At 40.6% G+C, this 20,902-nt stretch overlaps 1 protein-coding gene across 4 annotated transcripts in view; it reads left to right on the forward strand.

Annotated features, from left to right (window-relative positions):
• LOC140195180 (uncharacterized) overlaps positions 1-20,902 on the forward strand; it is an 82,328-nt gene that overhangs the window by 36,445 nt on the left and 24,981 nt on the right. For 3 of the 4 annotated variants that reach the window (XM_072253087.1, XM_072253076.1, XM_072253097.1), the window contains exons 6-7: positions 10,787-10,971; positions 19,656-19,810. In XM_072253087.1, coding sequence (XP_072109188.1) covers positions 10,787-10,971; positions 19,656-19,810 — 340 coding nt within the window. The remainder of the gene's footprint in view (positions 1-10,786; positions 10,972-19,655; positions 19,811-20,902) is intronic. The other variant, XM_072253106.1, reaches the window with a different exon arrangement.

Here is a 20,902-nt window from a genome sequence, read left to right on the forward strand (position 1 = left end):
ATACAAGCTGAAATAGGTAAAGAACAAGGTGGTTTTGTGAAAGACAAAGGTACAAGAAACACAATATTGATGTTAAAGGTACTATCAGAACGAGCTATTCAAGGGCAAAAAGATTTGTTTGTTTTATCGACTACACAAAAGCATTTGATAAAGTGAAGCACAGTAAGTTATTTGAAATATTACAGAAAACTCTAGATCTAGATTGAAAGACCTCCGCCTAATCAGAAATCTGTACTGGGAACAAACTGCCACTGTAAGAGTAGATGGAGAAGTGAGTCAATTTACCAAAATCAAGGGAGGCATTAGACAAGGGTGTATTTTCTCCCCTGATTTATTTAATGTGTACAATGAAACAATATTAGAAAAAAGAAGAGACATCTTGGGAATCCAAGTTGGTGGTGAAAACATCAATAATTTCAAATATGCAGATGACACTGTGTTAATTGCAAGTACGGAGGAAGAACTACAAAACTTAATTGATATAATTGTTGAAGAAAGTGCAAAAATGGGTCTATCTATCAATTGCAAAAAGACATAATGTATGGTGATATCCAAAAAGAAGGAGAATCCTATCTGCAGGCTGAGAATAAATGGGGAAGACATAAAACAAGTACAGAATTTTTGCTGCTTAGGAAGCTGGGTGACATCAGATGGCAGGTATGACATGGACATCAAAAGAAGAATAGGGATGGCAAGAGACACCTTTACGAGAATGAAGAGTATACTGACCAACACTAAACTAGGCATGACAACCCGCCTCAGAGTACTGAAATGTTATGTTTATCCAGTTATGTTATATGGCTCAGAATGTTGGACAATATCTAGTAACATGAGGAAATGAATTGTAGCAGCAGAAATGTAATTTTTGAGGAGGATGCAAAGAATATCATGGATGAAATGAATATCTAACAAGGATGTCATGAACAGAGCAAACACAAAAAGGGAAATAATGTATGAGATCATGAAAAGGCAACGTAACTTGATTGGACATGTGATTAGGAAAGAGGAGTTAGAATGCATGGTAATTATGGGATAGATTGAAGGGAAGAAAGCAAGAGGAAGACAAAAACAAATGATGATAGAGACAGCAGCCAGAGAACTGGAAATGAATACCAATGAATTGATCCACTTGACCCGAAACAGGAGTGTGTGGACCATGGCAGTCAAAGCTCAAACTGGGCGTGGCACCTGATGATGATGATGAACGTTTGATGGCTCTGGATCTGTACCTGCTGGAAGGATGAGGGGGGGATCTCATTGAAACCTTTCGAATGTTGAAAGGCCTAGACAGAGTAGATGTGGAAAGGATGTTTCCCATGGTGGGGGAGCCTAGGACAAAAGGGCACAGCGTCAAGATAGAGGGGCATCCATTTAAAACAGAGATGTGAAGAAATTTCTTTAGCCAGAGGGTGGGATTTATTACCACAGGCAGCTGTGGAGGCCAGATTGTTGGGTGTATTTAAGGCAGAGCTTGATAGTTCTTGATTGGACACGGCATCAAAGGTTACAGGGAGAAGGGCAGGGAATGGGGCTCATTAGGGGGAAAAAAAGGATCAGCCATGATTTTATGGTGGAGCAGACTCAATGGGCCAAATAGTATAATTCTGCTTCTATGTCTTATGGTTTAAAAATGGATTCCATATGTTAATTGTACATTTGCCTTTAACTAGTTTGAGCCTGTGGCACATTTTTTTCGAATTTTGTAATTCAGCTTTTTTTAAATAATCAGAGGGAATAGTATTTTAGATGTATTGCCCTATAATGCACATAGCATTGTTGACAAGTAACTCTCAGTTGAGTAAGTAGGTCCCTGATTTGGCCCGTTTCATTATAAGATTTAAAACATATGACTGGAATAATAGTATTGACAGTATAGAAACAGCATAATTGGGCAAGTGAGTATTTTATGCTTCATATGAGTTCCACCATTCCAACTTCTAATCATATTAAGATGTATCTCTGTTTCTTTCTTGGCACCAACCAGTTCCCCTCCACCACCACTCTCCTCCGTTAAGCGGAACTTGTCCTCATTCTTAATAATAATTTCTCCTTTGACTCCTCCCACTTCCTTCAAACAAAAGGTGCAGCCACGGGCACTCGCATAGGTCACAACTATGCCTGCCTTTTTGTTGGCTATGTGGAACAATCTATGTTCCAAGCCTGCACTGGTTTCCTTCCCCCACTTTTCCTGCACTAGATCGATGACTGCATTGATGCTGCTTCCTGCACCCAAGTGAAACTCATTGGCTTCATCCACTTTGCCTCCAACTTCCATCCTTCCCTCAAATTTACCTGGTCCAATTTCCGATACCTCCCTCTTCTTTCTCAATCTCTCTGTCTCGATCTCTGGAGCCAGCTTATTTACTGATGTCTATTATAAATCCTCAGACCCTCACAGCTACCTGGACGATATCTCTTCCCACCCTGTTACTTCTAAACACGCCGTTCCCTTCACTCAATTCCTCCAACTCAGCTGCATCTGCTCTCAGGATGAGGCTTTTCATTCCAGAACGAAGGAGATGTCCTCTTCCTTCAAAGAAGGGCGCTCCCCTTCCTCCTCCATCACCGCTACCCTCAACCATATCTCTTCCATTTCACCCACCTACAAACGCTACACCTGCCCCTACACCACCTCCCTTACTACCGTTCAGGGCCCCAAACAGACCTTCCAGGTGAGGCGTCACTTCACCTGTGGGTCTGTTGGGGTCACATACTGTGTCCGGTGCTCCTAATGTGGCCTCCTGTATATCGATGAGACCTGATGTAGATTGTGTGGCACGTGGCCAAGTGGTTAGGGCGTTGGACTAGCGATCTGAAGGTTGTGGGTTCGAGCCTCAGCCGGGGCAGCGTGTGTGGCCTTGAGCAAGGCACTTAACCATACATTGCTCCAGTCTTCCCAGCTGAGAATGGGTACCATCAAAAATGCTGGGGGTGAACCTCGAGATAGACTGGCATCCTATCCGGGGGTGGGGGGGGTGGAGTCTCGTACTCTTAGTCGCTTCACGCCACGAAAGCCGGCATAAGCACTGGCAGACTTTAATCTTTAATCCAGTTGGGAGACTGCTTCCCCAAGTACCTACGCTTCGTCTGCCAGAAGAAGCGGATCTCCCAGTTTAAATTCCACTTCCCGTTCCAATTCCGATATGTCTGTCTATGGCCTCCTCTACTGTCGTGATGAGGCCACACTCGGTTTGGAGGAACAACACCTGATATTCCATCTGTGTAGCCTCCAACCTGATGGTACAAACATCGATTTCTCGAACATCTAGTTATGGCCCCCCCACCCCACCTCACCCCACCTCTCCTCTCCTGTCCTTCACCATAGAAACCATAGAAACTACTGCACAGAAACAGGCCTTTTGGCCCTTCTTGGCTGTGCCGAACCATTTTCTGCCTAGTCCCACTGACCTGCACTCGGACCATATCCCTCCATACACCTCCCATCCATGTATCTGTCTAATTTATTCCTAAATGTTAAAAAAGAACCCGCGTTTACCACCTCGTCTGGCAGCTCATTCCATACTCCCACCACTCTCTGTGTGAAGAAGCCCCCCCAATGTTCCCTTTAAACTTTCCCCCCCTCACCCTTAACCCATGTCCTCTGGTTTTTTTCTCCCCTTGCCTCAATGGAAAAAGCCTGCTTGCATTCACTCTATCTATACCCATCATAATTTTATATACCTCTATCAAATCTCCCCTCATTCTTCTACGCTCCAGGGAATAAAATCCCAACCTATTCAACCTTTCTCTGTAACTGAGTTTCTCAAGTCCCGGCAACATCCTTGTAAGCCTTCTCTGCACTCTTTCAACCTTATTTATATCCTTCCTGTAATTTGGTGACCAAAACTGAACACAATACTCCAGATTCGGCCTCACCAATGCCTTATACAACCTCATCATAACATTCCAGCTCTTATACTCAATACTTTGATGAATAAAGGCCAATGTACCAAAAGCTCTCTTTACGACCCTATCTACCTGTGACGCCACTTTTAGAGAATTTTGTATCTGTATTCCCAGATCCCTCTGTTCCACTGCACTCCTCAGTGCCTTACCATTAACCCTGTATGTTCTACCTTGGTTTGTCCTTCCAACGTGCAATACCTCACACTTGTCAGTATTAAACTCCATCTGCCATTTTTTTTAGCCCATTTTTCCAGCTGGTCCAAGTCGCTCTGCAGGCTCTGAAAACCTTCCTCACTGTCTACTACACCTCCAATTTTTGTATCATCAGCAAACTTGCTGATCCAATTTACCACATTATCATCCAGATCACTGATATAGATGACAAATAACAATGGTCCCAGCACTGATCCCTGTGGCACACCACTAGTCACAGGCCTCCACTCAGAGAAGCAATTCTCTACCACCACTCTCTGGCTTCTTCCATCGAGCCAATGTCTAATCCAATTTATCACCTCTCCATGTATACCTAGCGACTGAATTTTCCTAACTAACCTCCCATGCGGGACCTTGTCAAAGGCCTTACTGAAGTCCATGTAGACAATATCCACTGCCTTCCCTTCATCCACTTTCCTGGTAACCTCCTCGAAAAACTCCAATAGATTGGTCAAACATGACCTACCACGCACAAAGCCATGTTGACTCTCCCTAATAAGTCCCAGTCTATCCAAATGCTTGTAGATTCTGTCTCTTAGTACTCCCTCCAATAACTTACCTACTACTGACGTTAAACTCACCGGCCTATAATTTCCCAGGTTACTTTTCGATCCTTTTTTAAACAACGGAACAACATGAGCCACTCTCCAATCCTCCGGCACCTCACCTGTAGACAGCGACATTTTAAATATTTCAGCCAGGGCCCCTGCAATTTCAACACTAGTCTCCTTCAAGGTCCGAGGGAACACCCTGTCAGGTCCCGGGGATTTATCCACTTTAATTTTCCTCAAGACAGCAAGGACCTCCTCCTTTTCGATCTGTACTGTTTCCATGATCTCACTACTTGTTTCCCTTAATTCCATAGACTTCATGCCAGTTTCCTTAGTAAACACAGACGCAAAAAACCTATTTAAGATCTCCCCCATTTCCTTTGGTTCCTCACATAGCCGACCACTCTGATCTTCAAGAGGACCAATTTTATCCCTTACAATCCTTTTGCTCTTAATATACCTGTAAAAGCTCTTTGGATTATCCTTCACTATGACTGCCAAGGCAACCTCATGTCTTCTTTTAGCCCTCCTGATTACTTTCTTAAGTATTTTCTTGCACTTCTTATACTCCTCAAGCACCTTATTTACTCCCTGCTTCCTATACACGTCATACAACTCCCTCTTCTTCTTTATCAGAGTTGCAATATCTTCCTTATTCCTATTCACCTTGCCTTTAATCCTGACAGGAACATACAAATTCTGCACTCTCAAAATTTCTGCTTTGAAGGCTTCCCACCTACCGATCACATCCATGCCAGAGAACAACCTGTCCCAATCCATGCTTTTTAGATCCTTTCTCATTTCTTCAAATTTGGCCGCCTTCCAGTTTAGAACCTCAACCCTAGGACCAGATCTATCCTTGTCCATGATCAAATTGAAACTAATGGTGTTATGATCACTGGAACCAAAGTGCTCCCCTACACAGACTTCTGTCACTTGTCCTAACTCGTTTCCTAACAGGAGATCCGATATTGCATCCCCTCTAGTTGGTCCCTCTATATACTGATTTAGAAAACTTTCCTGAACACATTTTACAAATTCTAAACCATCTAGACCCCTAACAGTATGGGAGTCCCAATCAATATATGGAAAATTAAAATCCCCTACCACCACAACTTCATGTTTCCTGCAGTTGCCTGCTATCTCTCTGCAGATTTGCACTTCCAATTCTCGTTGACTATTGGGTGGTCTGTAATACAATCCCACTAATGTGGCCATACCTTTCCTGTTTCTCAGCTCCACCTACAAGGACTCAGTAGACAAGCCCTCTAATCTGTCCTGCCTGAGCACTGCTGTAATATTTTCCCTAACAAGCAATGCCACTCCCCCACCTTTCATTCCTCTGCCTCGATCACATCTGAAACATCGGAACCCTGAAATATTAAGCTGCCAGTCCTGCCCCTCCTGTAGCCAAGTTTCACTAATTGCTATAACGTCATAATTCCACGTGTCAATCCACGCCCTCAACTCATCCGCCTTCCCCGCAATACTCCTAGCATTGAAATATATACACCTCAGAAGATTTTTACCACCACTCACAACCTTTCTATTAGTGGATTTGCTTGAACTTTCACCATTCCCCATCCCCTTTTCCCTCTTTTACCTTATCTCCTTGCCTGCCCATTGCCTCTCTCTGGTGCTCCTGCCCCCCTTTCTTTCCTCATGGCCTTTTGTTCTTTCCCATTGGACTTCCCCTTGTCCAGCCCCATATCTCTTTCACCAATCAACTTCCCAGCTCTTTACTTCACCTCTCCCCTTCCCAGTTTCACCTTTCACCTTGTGTTTCTCCCTCCCCTCCCCCCACCTTTTAACTCTACTCCTTGTCTTTTTTCTCCTGTCCTGCTGAAGGGTCTTGGGCCGAAACATTGACTGTACTCTTTTCTATAGATGCTGCCTGGCCTGCTGAGTTCCTCCAGCATTTTTGTGTGTGTTATTGACAATAGGTGGAGGAGTAGGCCATTCGGCCCTTTGAGCCAGCACAGCCATTCACTGTGATCATGGCTGATCATCCACAATCAATACCCGGTTCCTGCCTTCTCCCGATATCCCTTGACTCCACCATCTTTAAGAGCTCTATCTAACTCTTCCTTGAAAGCATTCAGAGAATTGGCCTCCACTGCCTTCTGAGGCAGAGCATTCCACAGATCCACGCCCCTCTGGGTGAAAAAGTTTTTCCTCAACTCCGTTCTAAATGGCCTACCCCTTATTCTTAAACTGTGGCCTTCGGTTCTGGACTCCCCCAACATCAGGAACATGTTTCCTGCCTCTAGCGTGTCAATCCCTTAATAATTTTATGTGTTGCTTAGATTTTTGTGAGTTCATCAAGCTTTCTCCTTAAAAGCTTGATGGTAATCATCTCAACTGCTCCATGTGATGCTGAATTTGATCATGAATAAAACTATCTGTTATGAATAAGCTCAACAACTACTGTTAATCTAGTTACCATAGAGAAATATCTGGGTGAGGCAGTCAAACAGAGAGGTGGGAACAGCAGCTTCCATCTCATCCATTAGGAGGGGCTGAGAGAGGCTGTAGGATACAGAAATCTGCCAATAAATGGAGCCGTTGCTGCCAGTGCTGAGCAATGTCCCACAATCGCTGAGCCACTCCTACACCCATATCTCAGCACCGAGCAGCTGTATCGTTCACCCCAGCTCTCACAGCAGGGAAGCTCACTGAATTGCCTGCTGATGAGATCACTTTAACCATTCTATTACTGTGGGAGCGGAGTAGAGCAGAGGGCTGAGCTCTTATGTTCTCAGCACCGCAGTACTGTCATATATAATGTCATAAATTAACTTTATAACCACCGATTTACTGCTCACATTCCCAGGAGTACACCCTAAGCATAAAATAAGATACCTGGTCTATTTCTCGTTTCTAGACTGGCCTTCTTTATGTCTCCCAACTAAATCCTTCATTTTCTTTTCGGCCTCTTAGTTTAGCTCTTGATCTTATGTTTTTTTAAAGAGTCCCTACCTTGCTCAATCTTTCCCCATAGTTATAATCACTCAATTATAGTCTCTTTTTTTCACTGTATCTTGTAGCTCAGAATCCCATTTATAATATGAATATGACAAGTGTTCATTGTACAATGCTTACAAAATTTATCTGCTCTTGTTTTAAAAATGAACCCCAGTATTTTATTTATTGCTTTAAAACTTGCATCACTACTGTTATTGATTTAGCCAGCAGCAATCCAGATCCCTCTGCTGTTTTAAAAGTATTCATGCTGTTAAATTTCATGGATTATGAGGCTGCTATATTTCTTTTTTGTATATTGGTGGCACATATTCAGACTTTTGTTGAAAAGATAAACAGGTGCTGAGTGGCTGCTATGCTAATGATACATGCCTGTTGAAGGATTTGAGTTTGGAACTAAGTGATTATTGTCATAATTTAAACTTGCCTGGAGGTACTAAAGCAGACAGCTGCGAGTTTAATGCAGTGATGATTAGAAACAAATCCCCTGAACAGAGTATGTAGCATCTGCACAGCTGCTTCCACAAAATATGTTTCTGGACTCTTTGGTGACCAAAGTGAAGAAAATGCCAGTTTTTTTTTGACGAAACATTTGGAGGTTCAGAGGAAGATGGTGCCCAGGAAGAGTGTGGGCGGTGAGATGATTGCCCTCCTGTCCCTTCCTCCATCCCAGTTGTGCCCAAGTGAGGGATCTGAGTAAGAAAAAGATGCCTATCAGCAAATACTCCTGTACTCTAGGTGACTGCAATGTACTATAGCATAGCTTTCGCTCTCTTTAAAACCTCAAAGAGTTTCAATAAACAATATTGGCACTCTAATGAGATCTTGACTAAGTTCCTCTGAAGGTCTATTATGGTGTCTCACTTGTCCTTTTCAAACTTTCTTCAGTGAGCAAACATTGAATATTTAACATGGCTTTGTGTGGTTTTTAAAATAAATCCTCTGCAAGAACTTGACTTCAGATGATCTGTATTGGAAAGACATTGATTGAAGGGCTAATGGCAAAAGGCCTGTAGTCTCTTTATGTGCACAAGCATTTAATTGCCAATCAAATTTTCAGCAGATTTTTAGCTCTTGTCAGGCACCCATCGGGAAGGTGGAATTTTGACCTGCATTTGGGCTAAATGCAGGCATCATGCCTTAATCATGAAGACAAAAAGTGCAAGACGACAGGGGAAATAAAACAGGGAATGAAGCTAACAAAAATGCTAGGAAAAATTCAATGAGTCTGATGATCGTTTTCTTTCTTATAGTGATTGATGAATTTGGGACAAAGTAAGGGTGCTGCTGAGAGAAATTTTGTGATAGTATGCCATAAGTGTACAAATGATTTTTAGCGCAATGTTATCTTCAGATAAGAATTAACAAAACAAAACACTGAAGTTGCCAGATTCCAAAACAAGAAACTGTTAGTCAGAAGTCCCTGAAAGGTGAACTGGGTGGTTGTTATTCATTTTATTTATTTAAGCGATACAGCCCTTTCAGCCCTTCGAGCCACATCACCATTCACCCTTATTTAGTAATATGTCAAATGTAGAAGCACGTGTGACAAAGGCCACCCAGTTTATTTTTCAAAAGAATGGCTTAGGTGACTCAGTAGAGCAACAGAGGTTCTTTCAGAGCTTTTTAATTCTGCAGTTGATCTCTGAAAACTAGTAAACTTGGCCTGCAACTCTAAGTGTTTATTGGGATATTGCAGTGAATGGATTGTTATTGTAAACAGCAATAAAGGTTATTCCTGGATTAATGACACTGTGAGTGCTTGACCTTGGTGCTTCCAAGTTTATATGTAATAAGCAATATTTGAATCTTGTTTTTTATTAGTGTTATTAAATGAAGAGAAATGCTGATGCTTGTATCTGAACCTTTTTGAAAATTAGACTGAAGTAGTTCTCTCAAAACTTTTGCTTAAAAAAGCTTGTCAACACTAATTGACTTGAGTACTGAAAATTTGCTGTTATATCAACAGGAGCATAAGAAATGCAAGAGAACACTTAAGAAAGAAGTCAGGAGACAAGTGTGACATGTTGTACTTTGTGAGGACAAACTAGGGTAGGTCTTACAAGGTGAGTGTAGGGCACTGAGGAGTGTGGTAGAAAGAGGGATATGGGAATAGAGATCCATAATTCTTTGAAAATGGCATCACGGGTAGATAGGGCTGTAAAGAAAGTTTTTGGCATATTGCCCTTCATAAATCAAAGTATTGAGTACAGGAGTTGGGATGTTATTGTTGAAGTTGTATAAGACATTGACAAGGCCTAATTTGGAGTATTGAGGACATTTACAAGGATGGTGCCAGGACTTGAGTTATACAGAAAGGTTGAATAGGTTAGGACTTTATACACTGGAGTGTAGAAGAATGAAAGGAAGAATTGAGAGGCATACAAAATTATGAAGGGTATAGATAGGGTAAATGCAAGCAGGCTTTTTCCACAAAGTTGGGTGAGACTAGAACTAGAGGTCAGGGTTAAGGGTGAAAGGTGAAATGTTTAAGGGAGTGGTGAGTTTGGAACAAAATGCTAGTGGAACTGGTGGATGTGGGTTCAATTCCAACAATGAAGTGAAATTTGGATAGGTACGTGGATGGAGGCATATGGAGGACTATGGTCCAAGTGCAGGTCAATGGGACTAAGCAGATTAATGGTTCGGCATGAACGAGGTGGGACAAAAGGATTGTTTCTGTGCTGTAGTGTTTTATGACTCAGTTAAAGCACTACAATTTATTTTAACATCTTAAGATTAATGGCAGTTGTAAATAATTTAATTTCCATACCATAGATTGTCACAAACCACCTTAACATTAGAAATCTACAATGAGTTGTTAAGGGCCTTATTTTCTCCATAAATAATCTCCTCCCTTGTCAGTTATTACATTAGCTCTCAACCCATAGTCATTTTAACTTTCCCTTTCCATCTATTAGAAAAGAGAAGCGATAGGCTGTCTTTCTGTAATATGTTTTTAAGCTGTTTTTGTGTTCTAAAGGTAAAACTTGTTTTGCTCAGAAACAATCAGATTGAGGAAAAGATTGGCAGTATTTTCACACCTAAAGTCTTTCACCCTTCATCATAAGCAAAGATTTTTAGTAATCTCTTGCTATTGAAATGCATTAAGACTAAAAATATGACTGATATAGAGTCTAGTTCCAGAGAGAAGAGATTGTTGATAGAGGAAATGGTCCAACTGAAGAAACAAAAGCAAATTGCTAATCAGGACATTGCTTATAAGGAGTCTGAACTGGTGAAAGTCAAACAGGAACTGGAAAGGACAAATGCTGCAGCAAAAGATGGAAAACATCAAGTCTGGTTGCTAGAGAAACAGGTTTGTTTGGCAGAGTTATGGTATTTTTCACTTTGTTGAAATCTTACATTTTTAAGTGTATTTGTATATTCCATAAAAGTCTGCATTTCTCCAAGGTTAAAAACATTGGAAAATGGATTTAATCTTGGAGAAATGGAGACCTGACAAATCCAACATTACTGTCCTACTTTGGATCACAGGTCATTGAAATATGATAACTGTCTAGCATAAATTATTTAAATTTGCATATTTACCTAATCTGATTTTTTTATTTAATATAGTCACTGGATTCCAACTGTATAAAATTTCTATGGTATACTAAGGAAAAAGAAATGATATGCTTTAATTACTAAGCAATGTCTGTTCATAGGATTTTCAGGATAATTTTCATTCCTATTTCAAAATGTTAGAAGAGAATGACTTCCATTTACTCCATTTACTTCCATTTTTATGTTAGTAATGTCTCTCTTGATCATATACTGTACAGTACTAATCATATATGAGAATCAGCTGCTGGTTTCACTTTGTAATCTAAACCTCCAGTTATGTAACAATTAAAGTAATGGATTTTTAAAATAGACCAAGCTTCCGATTAAAGTCTTGGCTAAGTCACCCAAGTCTGTGGCCATTCCAGAGAGCCATTATATTTCAGAGAGGTATTGAGCTAAAGGAAGATGCATCTTGCCAAGTAATAAGCAGGAAATATTAAGTTTCTTGCTGGCCTGCTGAGGCCATGCCAGTACTCTTGAGATAACACAGCTATTTATTGTGAATCTCTTTTTGCTGTAGCCTCTAAATAGAATTATAGATTTGTCCAGCATGGAGAGTAGCCCTTTGGCCCTTGCTTGTCTTTGCCAACCAAGATGTATATTCAAGCTAATTCCATTTCCAAGAACTTGCTCCATATCGCTAAAGTTCTTGTCATCCATATACCTGTCCACATACTCAAATGTATCTAGTGTACCTTCCTTAACCATTTTCTCTTACAGCTGTTTCCATATACCTATCACCTGCTGGTAGATATAAAAGAGTTGCCCCTCAAGTTCTTATTGGACATTTCACTTTCAACTTTAAAACTATGTTCTCTTGTTTTGATTTTTTTCAACCTTAGGAAAAAGACCGCTTGCGCTTTCTATGCCTCTCGTGTTTTTAAATACTCTGACATCACTCCTTAGTCCCGTACGCTCCAAGGAGTAAAGGCCCACCCTGCCAAGCCTCCACCTGTAACTCAGTCCCTTGAGACCTGACAACAATCTAGTAAATATTTTTTTCTCCTTTTCCAGTGTAAATACATGTTTCTTATAACAAGGTGATCAAAACAGAACACAATATTCCAAGTGTGGCCTCACCAACTCCTTTTTTACAATCGCAATATGACCTCCAAGTATATTCAGTGCTTTGACTGATGAAAGCCAGTATGCCAAATGATTTCTTCACCACCTTGTTATTCCACTTTAAAGGAACTATGCACCTATATTCCAAGATCCCTCTGTTCCGCAACAGTACCTAGGGTTCTTCCATTCAATGTAAAAAATCCTACATTGATCTGTCTGAATTGTCCCTGTCTGAATTAAATTCCATTTGCCATTCCTCAGCCCACCTATACAACCAATCAAGATCCAACTGCAATTCTTGATGCTCTTCTTCACTGTCTACAGTACCACCCATCTACAAACTTTTCCTTGATTATTCAAGTTGTTAATATTGATGACAAATAATAACGGGCCCAGTATTGACCCACTGGGACACACTACTAATCACAAACTTCAATCTAAAAAACATCTTTCCACTAATACTTCTGATTCCTAACATCCAGCTAATTTTGTATCTAGTTTGTTAACTGCTCTTGAATGTCATGTGATCTAATCTTCTAGAGCAGCCTAACCATAGGGTGCAGAGGAGATTTACAAGGATGTTGCCTGGATTGGGGAGCATGCCTCAGGTTAAGTGAACTCGGCCTTTTCTCCTTGGAGCGACGGAGGATGAGAGGTTACCTGATAGATGTGTATAAGATGCTGAGAGACATTGATCGTGTGGATTCTCAGAGGCTTTTTCCCAGGGCTGAAATGGCTAACACGAGAAGGCACAGTTTTAAGGTGCTGGGAAGTAGGTACAGAAGGGATGTCAGGGGTAAATTTTTTTACACAGAGAGTGGTGAGTGTGTGTAAGGTAAGTACGTGTTCGGCACAGCATTGTGGGCCGAAGGGCCTGTATTTCTATGTTTCTATACAGAGCTTTATCAAAGTCTTATTGAAACCTGTATGTATTGCATTTTCCTTCCTTTATCAACCACCTTCATCATTTCATTAAAAATCTCAATCAAATTTATAAGACAAGATTTTCCATGTATAAAGTCTGGGCTGAATGGCCTACTTCTGCTCCTTTGTCTTTGTCTTATGGTCTAAAGTCATGCTGGCTAGCCCTAGCCTTTCCAAATTAAGTATATTTTATCATTCAGAATGACTTCCCGCCTACCACAGATGTTCAGTTAAAGTGTCTATAATTACCAGGTCTATCCTTGCAGCCCTTCTTATATGCACAATATTCTGCTATCCTCATGTCTTCAGACACCTCATCAGAGGATAATAGTGTTGCAGTATCTTATTAAGGGCTCCTGCAATTTCTTCTCTAGTTTCATCTATACCTGGAGATCTGTCTACCTCTTATATCTTAACACATGCACCACCTTTTCTGTAATGTGGACCACTCCCAAAACATCCCCATTAACTTTGCCAGATTTTCAAGTATTCGCATCTTTCTCCATGATAAAAACAGAGGAGAAATATTTTTTGAAAATTCTGCCCATCTCCAGCAGCCTCACAAATAGATGTCCATCTTGGTCTTTGAAGGGCCCTATTTTCTCCCCTAATCTACTTTTTAAAAATTCTTAGGATCTTCCTTAATTTTCTCTGCCAAAGTCATTTCATGCCCCCTTTTTGCCCTCGTAATTTCCTTCTTGGATATATTCCAGTATCCTCTATATAACTCCAGTGACTCTCAGTCCCAGCTGCCTGTATCTGACCCAAGCCTTCCTTGTTCTTAACCACTGTTACAATATCCCTGGACGTTCCCATCTCCCAGCAGCTTTGCCTTTAACAGAAACATGTAATCCTTGAAATCTTGCTGCCTCACTTATAAAAACCTCCCACTTACCAGAGGTCCCTTTGCAAACAACCTAGCCTAAACAATCTTTGCAAGCTCTTGTCTTGGCCAGTTCAAAACGCGGACCTGCAGACCAGTTCTGGCCCTTTCTATAACTGCTTTAAAAACTAACTGAACTATGGTCATTGGTCCTAAAGTGCTCCCCCACTGAGGCCTCAGTCATTTTCCCTTCCTTATTTCACAGGAGTATATCAAGCTTTCTCCCCTCCCTGGTGTGTCTCTCTGGTACACTGCCTGATGAAACTTTACTGATCAAATTTTCTGAATAAATTTTGCCTCTTCTAAACCTTTAACATGACGGCAATCCTAGTCAATGTTAGGAAAGTTAAAATGACCTACAATGACAACCCTATTATTCTTACATCTTTTCCTAATCGCCCTGCACATTTGTTCCTCTAATTTCCGGGGACTATAGTACGATCCCAGTAAGGGGATCCTCCCCTTCTTATTTCTCAGTTTCACTCATAAAACCTCACCAGACGATCCTTCAGTAATATTATGTCTAACTATTGCCGTGATGTTCCACTTAATCAAGATGGCATGTTGGTTTTGATAACAAATTTGAAAAACTTTCAATGCAAAAAAAATTTTCAGTGCAGTCGATTTGTGCAAAACCACGCTAAGTTAAAAAAATCAAAATAGTAGGTGAAGTAAATACAATCATTTGTTCTCTATGTTACTTCCACAACAAAGAATAGTCTTCAAAATTTATATTTTGTTTATTTTCATCAGATGTGTAAAACTACATAGATTTTATGCAGTACAGTATTGGACTATGCAAGCTAACCAGTTTACTTTGACCTTTTTACTCCTTAAGACTCACCTTCTGTTTTCTTCATCTAAATCTGTCAGCAGAAACTCCCTTCTGTTCTGTGCCCTCTTCAGGCATTCTGCATGAGCCACTCCTCGTGGTCATGAGTTCTACATTCTCACCATTCTTTCATGAAGAGTTTTTTTCTGAATTCTCTATTGCATTTCTGGCTGTCTATCTTCTACTAATGGTCTTACAGTATGTTTTTTCCTACATGGCAACATTTTTCTGTTATCCGTTCTTTCAAAGCCTTTCATTATTTTAATAGGGCTCAGCTGTCTTGTCTCAAAGGGAAAGAGAGCTAGTCTTTTCTGGTGTTTGAACACTTGCACTTTTGACATCCTCCTTGTAAATCATCTCCACGGCATCTGTATCCTTTTGATAACCAGGCCCTATTGTGAACTAAGCAATGTCTGATACCTTCCTTTTCAATTAAATCCTTCCTTAAAAACAAAAGCCTTGGGTCTGGTTTGGTTTTTTTTTGCTTTACTATCTTGTACTTCAACATTTAGTGACTGTCTTTGTACTCTGATCCTGTTATTACTCTATCTCTCTGGAGAGACTCTTAAAGAATAACTGCCCTAAGTGTACAACCATACATTTATCTGTATCTAAATCTCATCTGCCAAACACTTGCCACTTAGCAAATTATTGATGTCCTCTGTAACTTGCAGCGGTCTTCCTCAATAACATTTGCATATTTCTGTTAGATTTTCTGTGACTAAGATGACTGTCTAAGATTCTCTTGGAGTGTCCTGTTCCCCTTGAATATATCCTAATTCTAGTGATCATCTTGGCATTATATCCTATTCTAATAAATTATTGAATTAATTCCTCAGCTGTCTCTTTCCATAATTCTTAAAATATTTGCATCAGAGCATTTATCCTCTTTTGAATTTTTGTTTAATGTGTTCCCTCTTTAAATTTCTCTGCACTAATGCACCATTCTGTCTGTTTGCTTTTTCTGCCTGAGGCAAAAATGTTTCTGCTAATCCATTTATGGCCCTATTCAGCTCTTGTATCTTTAAAATGGTTTATTGTCTTAGATTCAAGGAATGATATAGCTCAGAAACATGTCCTTTGCCCCACCAAGATCCTGCTGATTATCGACTACACTAATAAAATTTAAATTTACATACATTCCTATCAACTCCTACCACTCACCTGTACATTAAGAGCAGCTTACAACACCCGGTTAACTTACAAACCCATAGATGTTTTGAATGTAGGAGGAAACAGGCACCCAGAGGAAACCCAGGAGATCATGCAGACTCCACACAGACAGCTCTAGAGGTCAGAATCGAACCTGGGTTGCTGGAACTCTGAGGCAATAGTGCTGTTAGCCCTGTCACTCTCCCAAACCTACCTCTTTATTTTATTTTACTGGATAGTTTAATTTCTCTGGATTTCCAACATCTGCAGAAACTCTTGTGCTTATGAGTTGCATTTCAGGTCTCTTTTAAAGCCCTTCCCTATAAGACCATAAGACATAAGAACAGAATTAGGCCATTCAGCCCATTGAGTCTGCTCCATCATGGCTGATCCTGAATCCCACTCAAGCCCATACATCTGCCTTATCGCCATATCCTTTGATGCCCTGACCAATCAGGAAACTATCAACTTCCACCTTAAATATACTCACGGACTTAGGCCTCCATCACTGTCTGTGGCAGTGCATTCCGCAGATTCACTACTCTCTGGCTAGAATAAATTCTCCTTACCTCTGTTCTGAAGGGTCACCCTTCAATTTTGAGGCTATGTGCTCTAGTTCTGGATACCCCCACCATAGGAAACATCCTCTCCACATCCATCTTATTTAGTCCTTTCAACATTTGGTAAGTTTTAATGAGATCGCCCCGCGTTCTTCCAAATTCCAGCGAGTACAGGCTCAAAGCTGCCAAACGCTCCACATATGTTAACCCCTTCATTCCCAGAATGATCCTTGTGAGCCTACTCCTCAACTCTCTCCAATGACAACACATCTTTTCTGAGATATGGGACGCATAACTGTTGACTGTATTCCACAAGTACGGCCTGACTAATGTCTTATAAACCCTCAGCATTATCTCCTTGCTTTTAAATTCTATTTCTCTTGAAATAAATGCCAACATTGCATTTCCTTCTTTATCATAGACTCAACCTGGAAATTAACATTTTGGGAGTTTTGCACGAGGTCTCCTAAGTGTCTCTGCACCTCTGATGTTTGAATTTTCTCCCCATTTAGATAATAGTTTGTACTGTTGTTCCTTTTACCAAAATCATTATCATACATTTCCCAACACTCTATTCCATCCGCCACTTTTTTGCCAGTCTTTCAATTTGTCTAAGTCCTGCTGCAATTGCATTACTTCCTCAGCACTACCTACCCCTCCACCTGTCTTCGTATCATCTGCAAACTTTGCCACAAACCCATCAATTCCATTATTTGTCAATGATTTACATAATGTGAAAAGTAGCAATCCCATATACTGACCCCTGAGGAACATCATTAGTCACTGGCAGCCAACCAGGAAAGCCCCCTTTATTCCCACTTGCTGCCTCTTGCCTGTCAGCCATTCCTCTATCCATACTAGTATCTTTCCTGTAGTGCCATAGGATTTTACCTTGTTAAGCAGCTTCGTGTGGCACCTTATCAAATGCCTTCTGAAAATCCAAGTAAATGACATCCACTGCCTCTCCTTTGTCCACCCTGCTTGTTACTTCCTCGAAGAACTCTAACAGGTTTTTCAGGCAAGATTTCTCTTCACAGAAACCATGCTGACTTTGACATTTTATCATTTGTCTATAAGTTACCCCAAAACTTCATTCTTAATAATAGACTCTGACACTTCCCCAACCACTGAGATTGGACTAACTGGCCTATAATTTCCTTTCTTTTGCCTCCTCCCTTCTTAAAAAGTGGAGTGACATTTTCGATTTTCCAGTCCTCTGGGACCATGCCAGAATCAAGTGATCCTTGAAAGATCATGACTAATGCATCCATTATTTCTTCAGCAACCTCTCTCAGGACTCTGGGAAGTAGTCCATCTGGTTCAGGTAACTTATCCACCTTAAGACCTTTGAGTTTGCCTAGCACTTTTTCCTTTGTAATAGCAATGGCACTTACTCCTGCTCCCTGACACTCACGGACCTCTGGCACACCGCTGGTGTCTTGCACAGTGAAGACTGATGCAAAATACTCATTAAGTTCATCTGCCATTTCTTTGTCTTCTATTACTACCTCACCAGCATCATTTTCCAGTGGTCCAATATCAACTCTCTCCTCCCTTTTACTCTTTATATAACTATAAAAACTTGTAGTATCCTGCTTTATATTATTGGCTAGTTTATCCTCATTTAATCTTTTTCCTTCCTATAGCTTTTTCATTGCATTTTGTTGGATTTTAAAAACTACCCAATCATCCAACTTTGCACTCACTTTTGCTACATTATATGCCCTTCCCTTGGCTTTTATGCAGTCCTTGACTTCCCTTGTCAACCATGGTTGCCTATCCCTGCCATTTGAGAACAATTTCTTTAGTGGGATATATCTATCCTGTGCCTTGTGAACTATTCTCAGAAACTTCAGCCATCTCTACTCTTCCGTCATCCCCACTACTATCCTCCTCCAATCCAGCTGGGCAAGCTCCACTCTCATGCCTCTGTAATTCGCTTTATTCCATTGCAATACTGATACATGCGATTTATGCTTCTCCCTCTCAAATTCCCTCTTATCTTGTATCTATGCCCACTAGTTTTGGACTCCCCAGTCCTGAGGAAAAGACTGGCCACCCATACTCTTCATGATTTTATAAACTTCTATAAGGTGACCTCCCATTATTCTGCACTCCAGAGAACAAAGATCCAGCATGGCCAACCTTTCCCTGTAAGTCAGGCAACATCCTTGTAAAACTGCTGCATCCTCTCCATGTTTGACAACGTCTTTCCTACAAAAGAGAGATGAAAACGACACAATACTCCAAGTGCACCCTCACTGACAACTTATGAAACTGCAGCATAATGTCCTTGCTCCTAAATTCAATGCCCTGTCTGACAAAGGACAGCTTGTTAAATGTCTTCTTCACCTCTCTGTCATCCTTGACCACAGACTACATTCCTTTCTAATATAAAGTTCCCGATCAGTAAATTTCTGTTCTGATCTTAAACACCATAGACTTTCACCTTCCTCACAAGTTGTGAATATAGCATGCCTCTCAGAAAGCGCAGTGTTTGTAGGAGCAGCTAGTCAGAATCTTGGAGACTGTTCTACAGGAGATGACTGGGGAGTGCAAGCAAATAGCTCAAAATGTGAAGGAGCCAGATAAATAAATTACATTCTTTAAAGTACAAAAAGCTTTGGAAAGTTCTGGGAATTAAGGTTTGGAGATTTAAATACTATTTTCAGTCATTTGATCCTTAACATTTTACTGCTTACTTTATTGCTTAATAAATCCAATCAACCAGATTAACTATGTTACAAACATATAATTTAAAAAAACAAGAATTATAAATTACGATTTATTTTTCCTTGTTAATTATATACTGTGATGAATTATTTCTTCATTAACAAGGACAAGCCATTATTTCAGAATGATTTTGAAATAGGTTTGTGCAATTGATAAGTGGAATTGACTAAGACCTTTAGGCCACTACTGGTTTTCTGATGGTAGAAGACAACAATAACTGTAGAGAAATCTGATGCTTTATCTCAATTGTCGTATCAGTTACATATTGTTCCTTAAAACCTTTTAAGCTTAGTCAGCATGTTGAGAAGCACCAAGCAGCAGAAGTTCAGCTTGAACAAAAGAAGCTGGAATTGTTAAAGGCCCAAGTTGCCCTTCATCAGTGTGAGGAGGAATACTACACTAGTACTGTGTCCATGCAAGACCACATTGCAAGAGACCTCCGGTGAGGAAATAATGGATTTGAACTGCATTATTTTTAATGAAAGCTTGTAAACTAATGAAAACGCACAAACTGCTGGAGGAACTCAGCAGGTCAGGCAGCATCTATGCAAATGAATGAACAGTCAGCATTTCAGGCCAAGATCCTCCTTCAGGACTGGAAAGGAAGGGGGAAGATGCCAGAATAAAAAGATGGGAGGGGGAGAGAGATAGCTGGAAGGTGATAGGTGAAGTCAGGTGTGTGGGAAAGGTAAAGGGCTGGAGAGGAAGGAATCTTGTAGGAGAGGAGAGTGGACCACAGGAGAAAGGGAAGGAGGAGGGGTCTCAGGAGGAAGTGATAGGCAGGTGAGGAGAGGTAAAAGGCCAGGGTGAGGAGGGGGGAGGAGTTTTTTAAAACCCGAAAGGGAAATTGATAATCATGCCATCAGGTTGGAGGCTTCCCAGACAGAAAATCAGGTGTTGCTCCTCCACCCTAGCATGGCACAAGTAACCGGAATTTAACGCAGACTTCCTCAGTGTTCATGTTGCATCTGGTAGACATGTAGGAGTTTATGGAAACACTATATTTGAATTCCTACTGTAAAGAAATAAAAGGCTGATTCCAGCATGAAGACTTTTTTTCTGTAACACCCTGAATGTCGTACAACTAAGAATTTAGAATGTTTATCCTGTGGATTGTACACAGCCCTAATAATTAAATATTTTTAAATTTTTGTTTGAGGAAACTGATTAATATATTTTCATGTTTAAGGTTTTCCAAATTCCCCTTTCCCTACTGATATTCTATCATTTTACAACCCCTGGTATATAGTATTGGAAAAATAAACTGGGTGGGGTGGGGGCTTGGGGGGAGTCTCAGTAGCTCAATGTCTATAACCATATGAGGTTGAACATTATTGAACCAATAATACTGGAGGACGGTATCTGTCAAATACAATTTGATTTTTTTCCCCTGGCTAAGATAAAATAAAATGCTTGTCATCTTAAACTGTGGTCTTGAGCTTGAAGGAAGAAAGTAGAATAATGGTGGAGTGAAAGTCATTAAATAAGGAGAGAGCGGTAAAGAGAGCCAACAAGTAGGACTCAGGGAGAAATC

Source organism: Mobula birostris, chromosome 1 (genome assembly GCF_030028105.1).
Source record: "Mobula birostris isolate sMobBir1 chromosome 1, sMobBir1.hap1, whole genome shotgun sequence".
Classification (NCBI taxonomy): Eukaryota; Metazoa; Chordata; class Chondrichthyes; order Myliobatiformes; family Myliobatidae; genus Mobula; species Mobula birostris.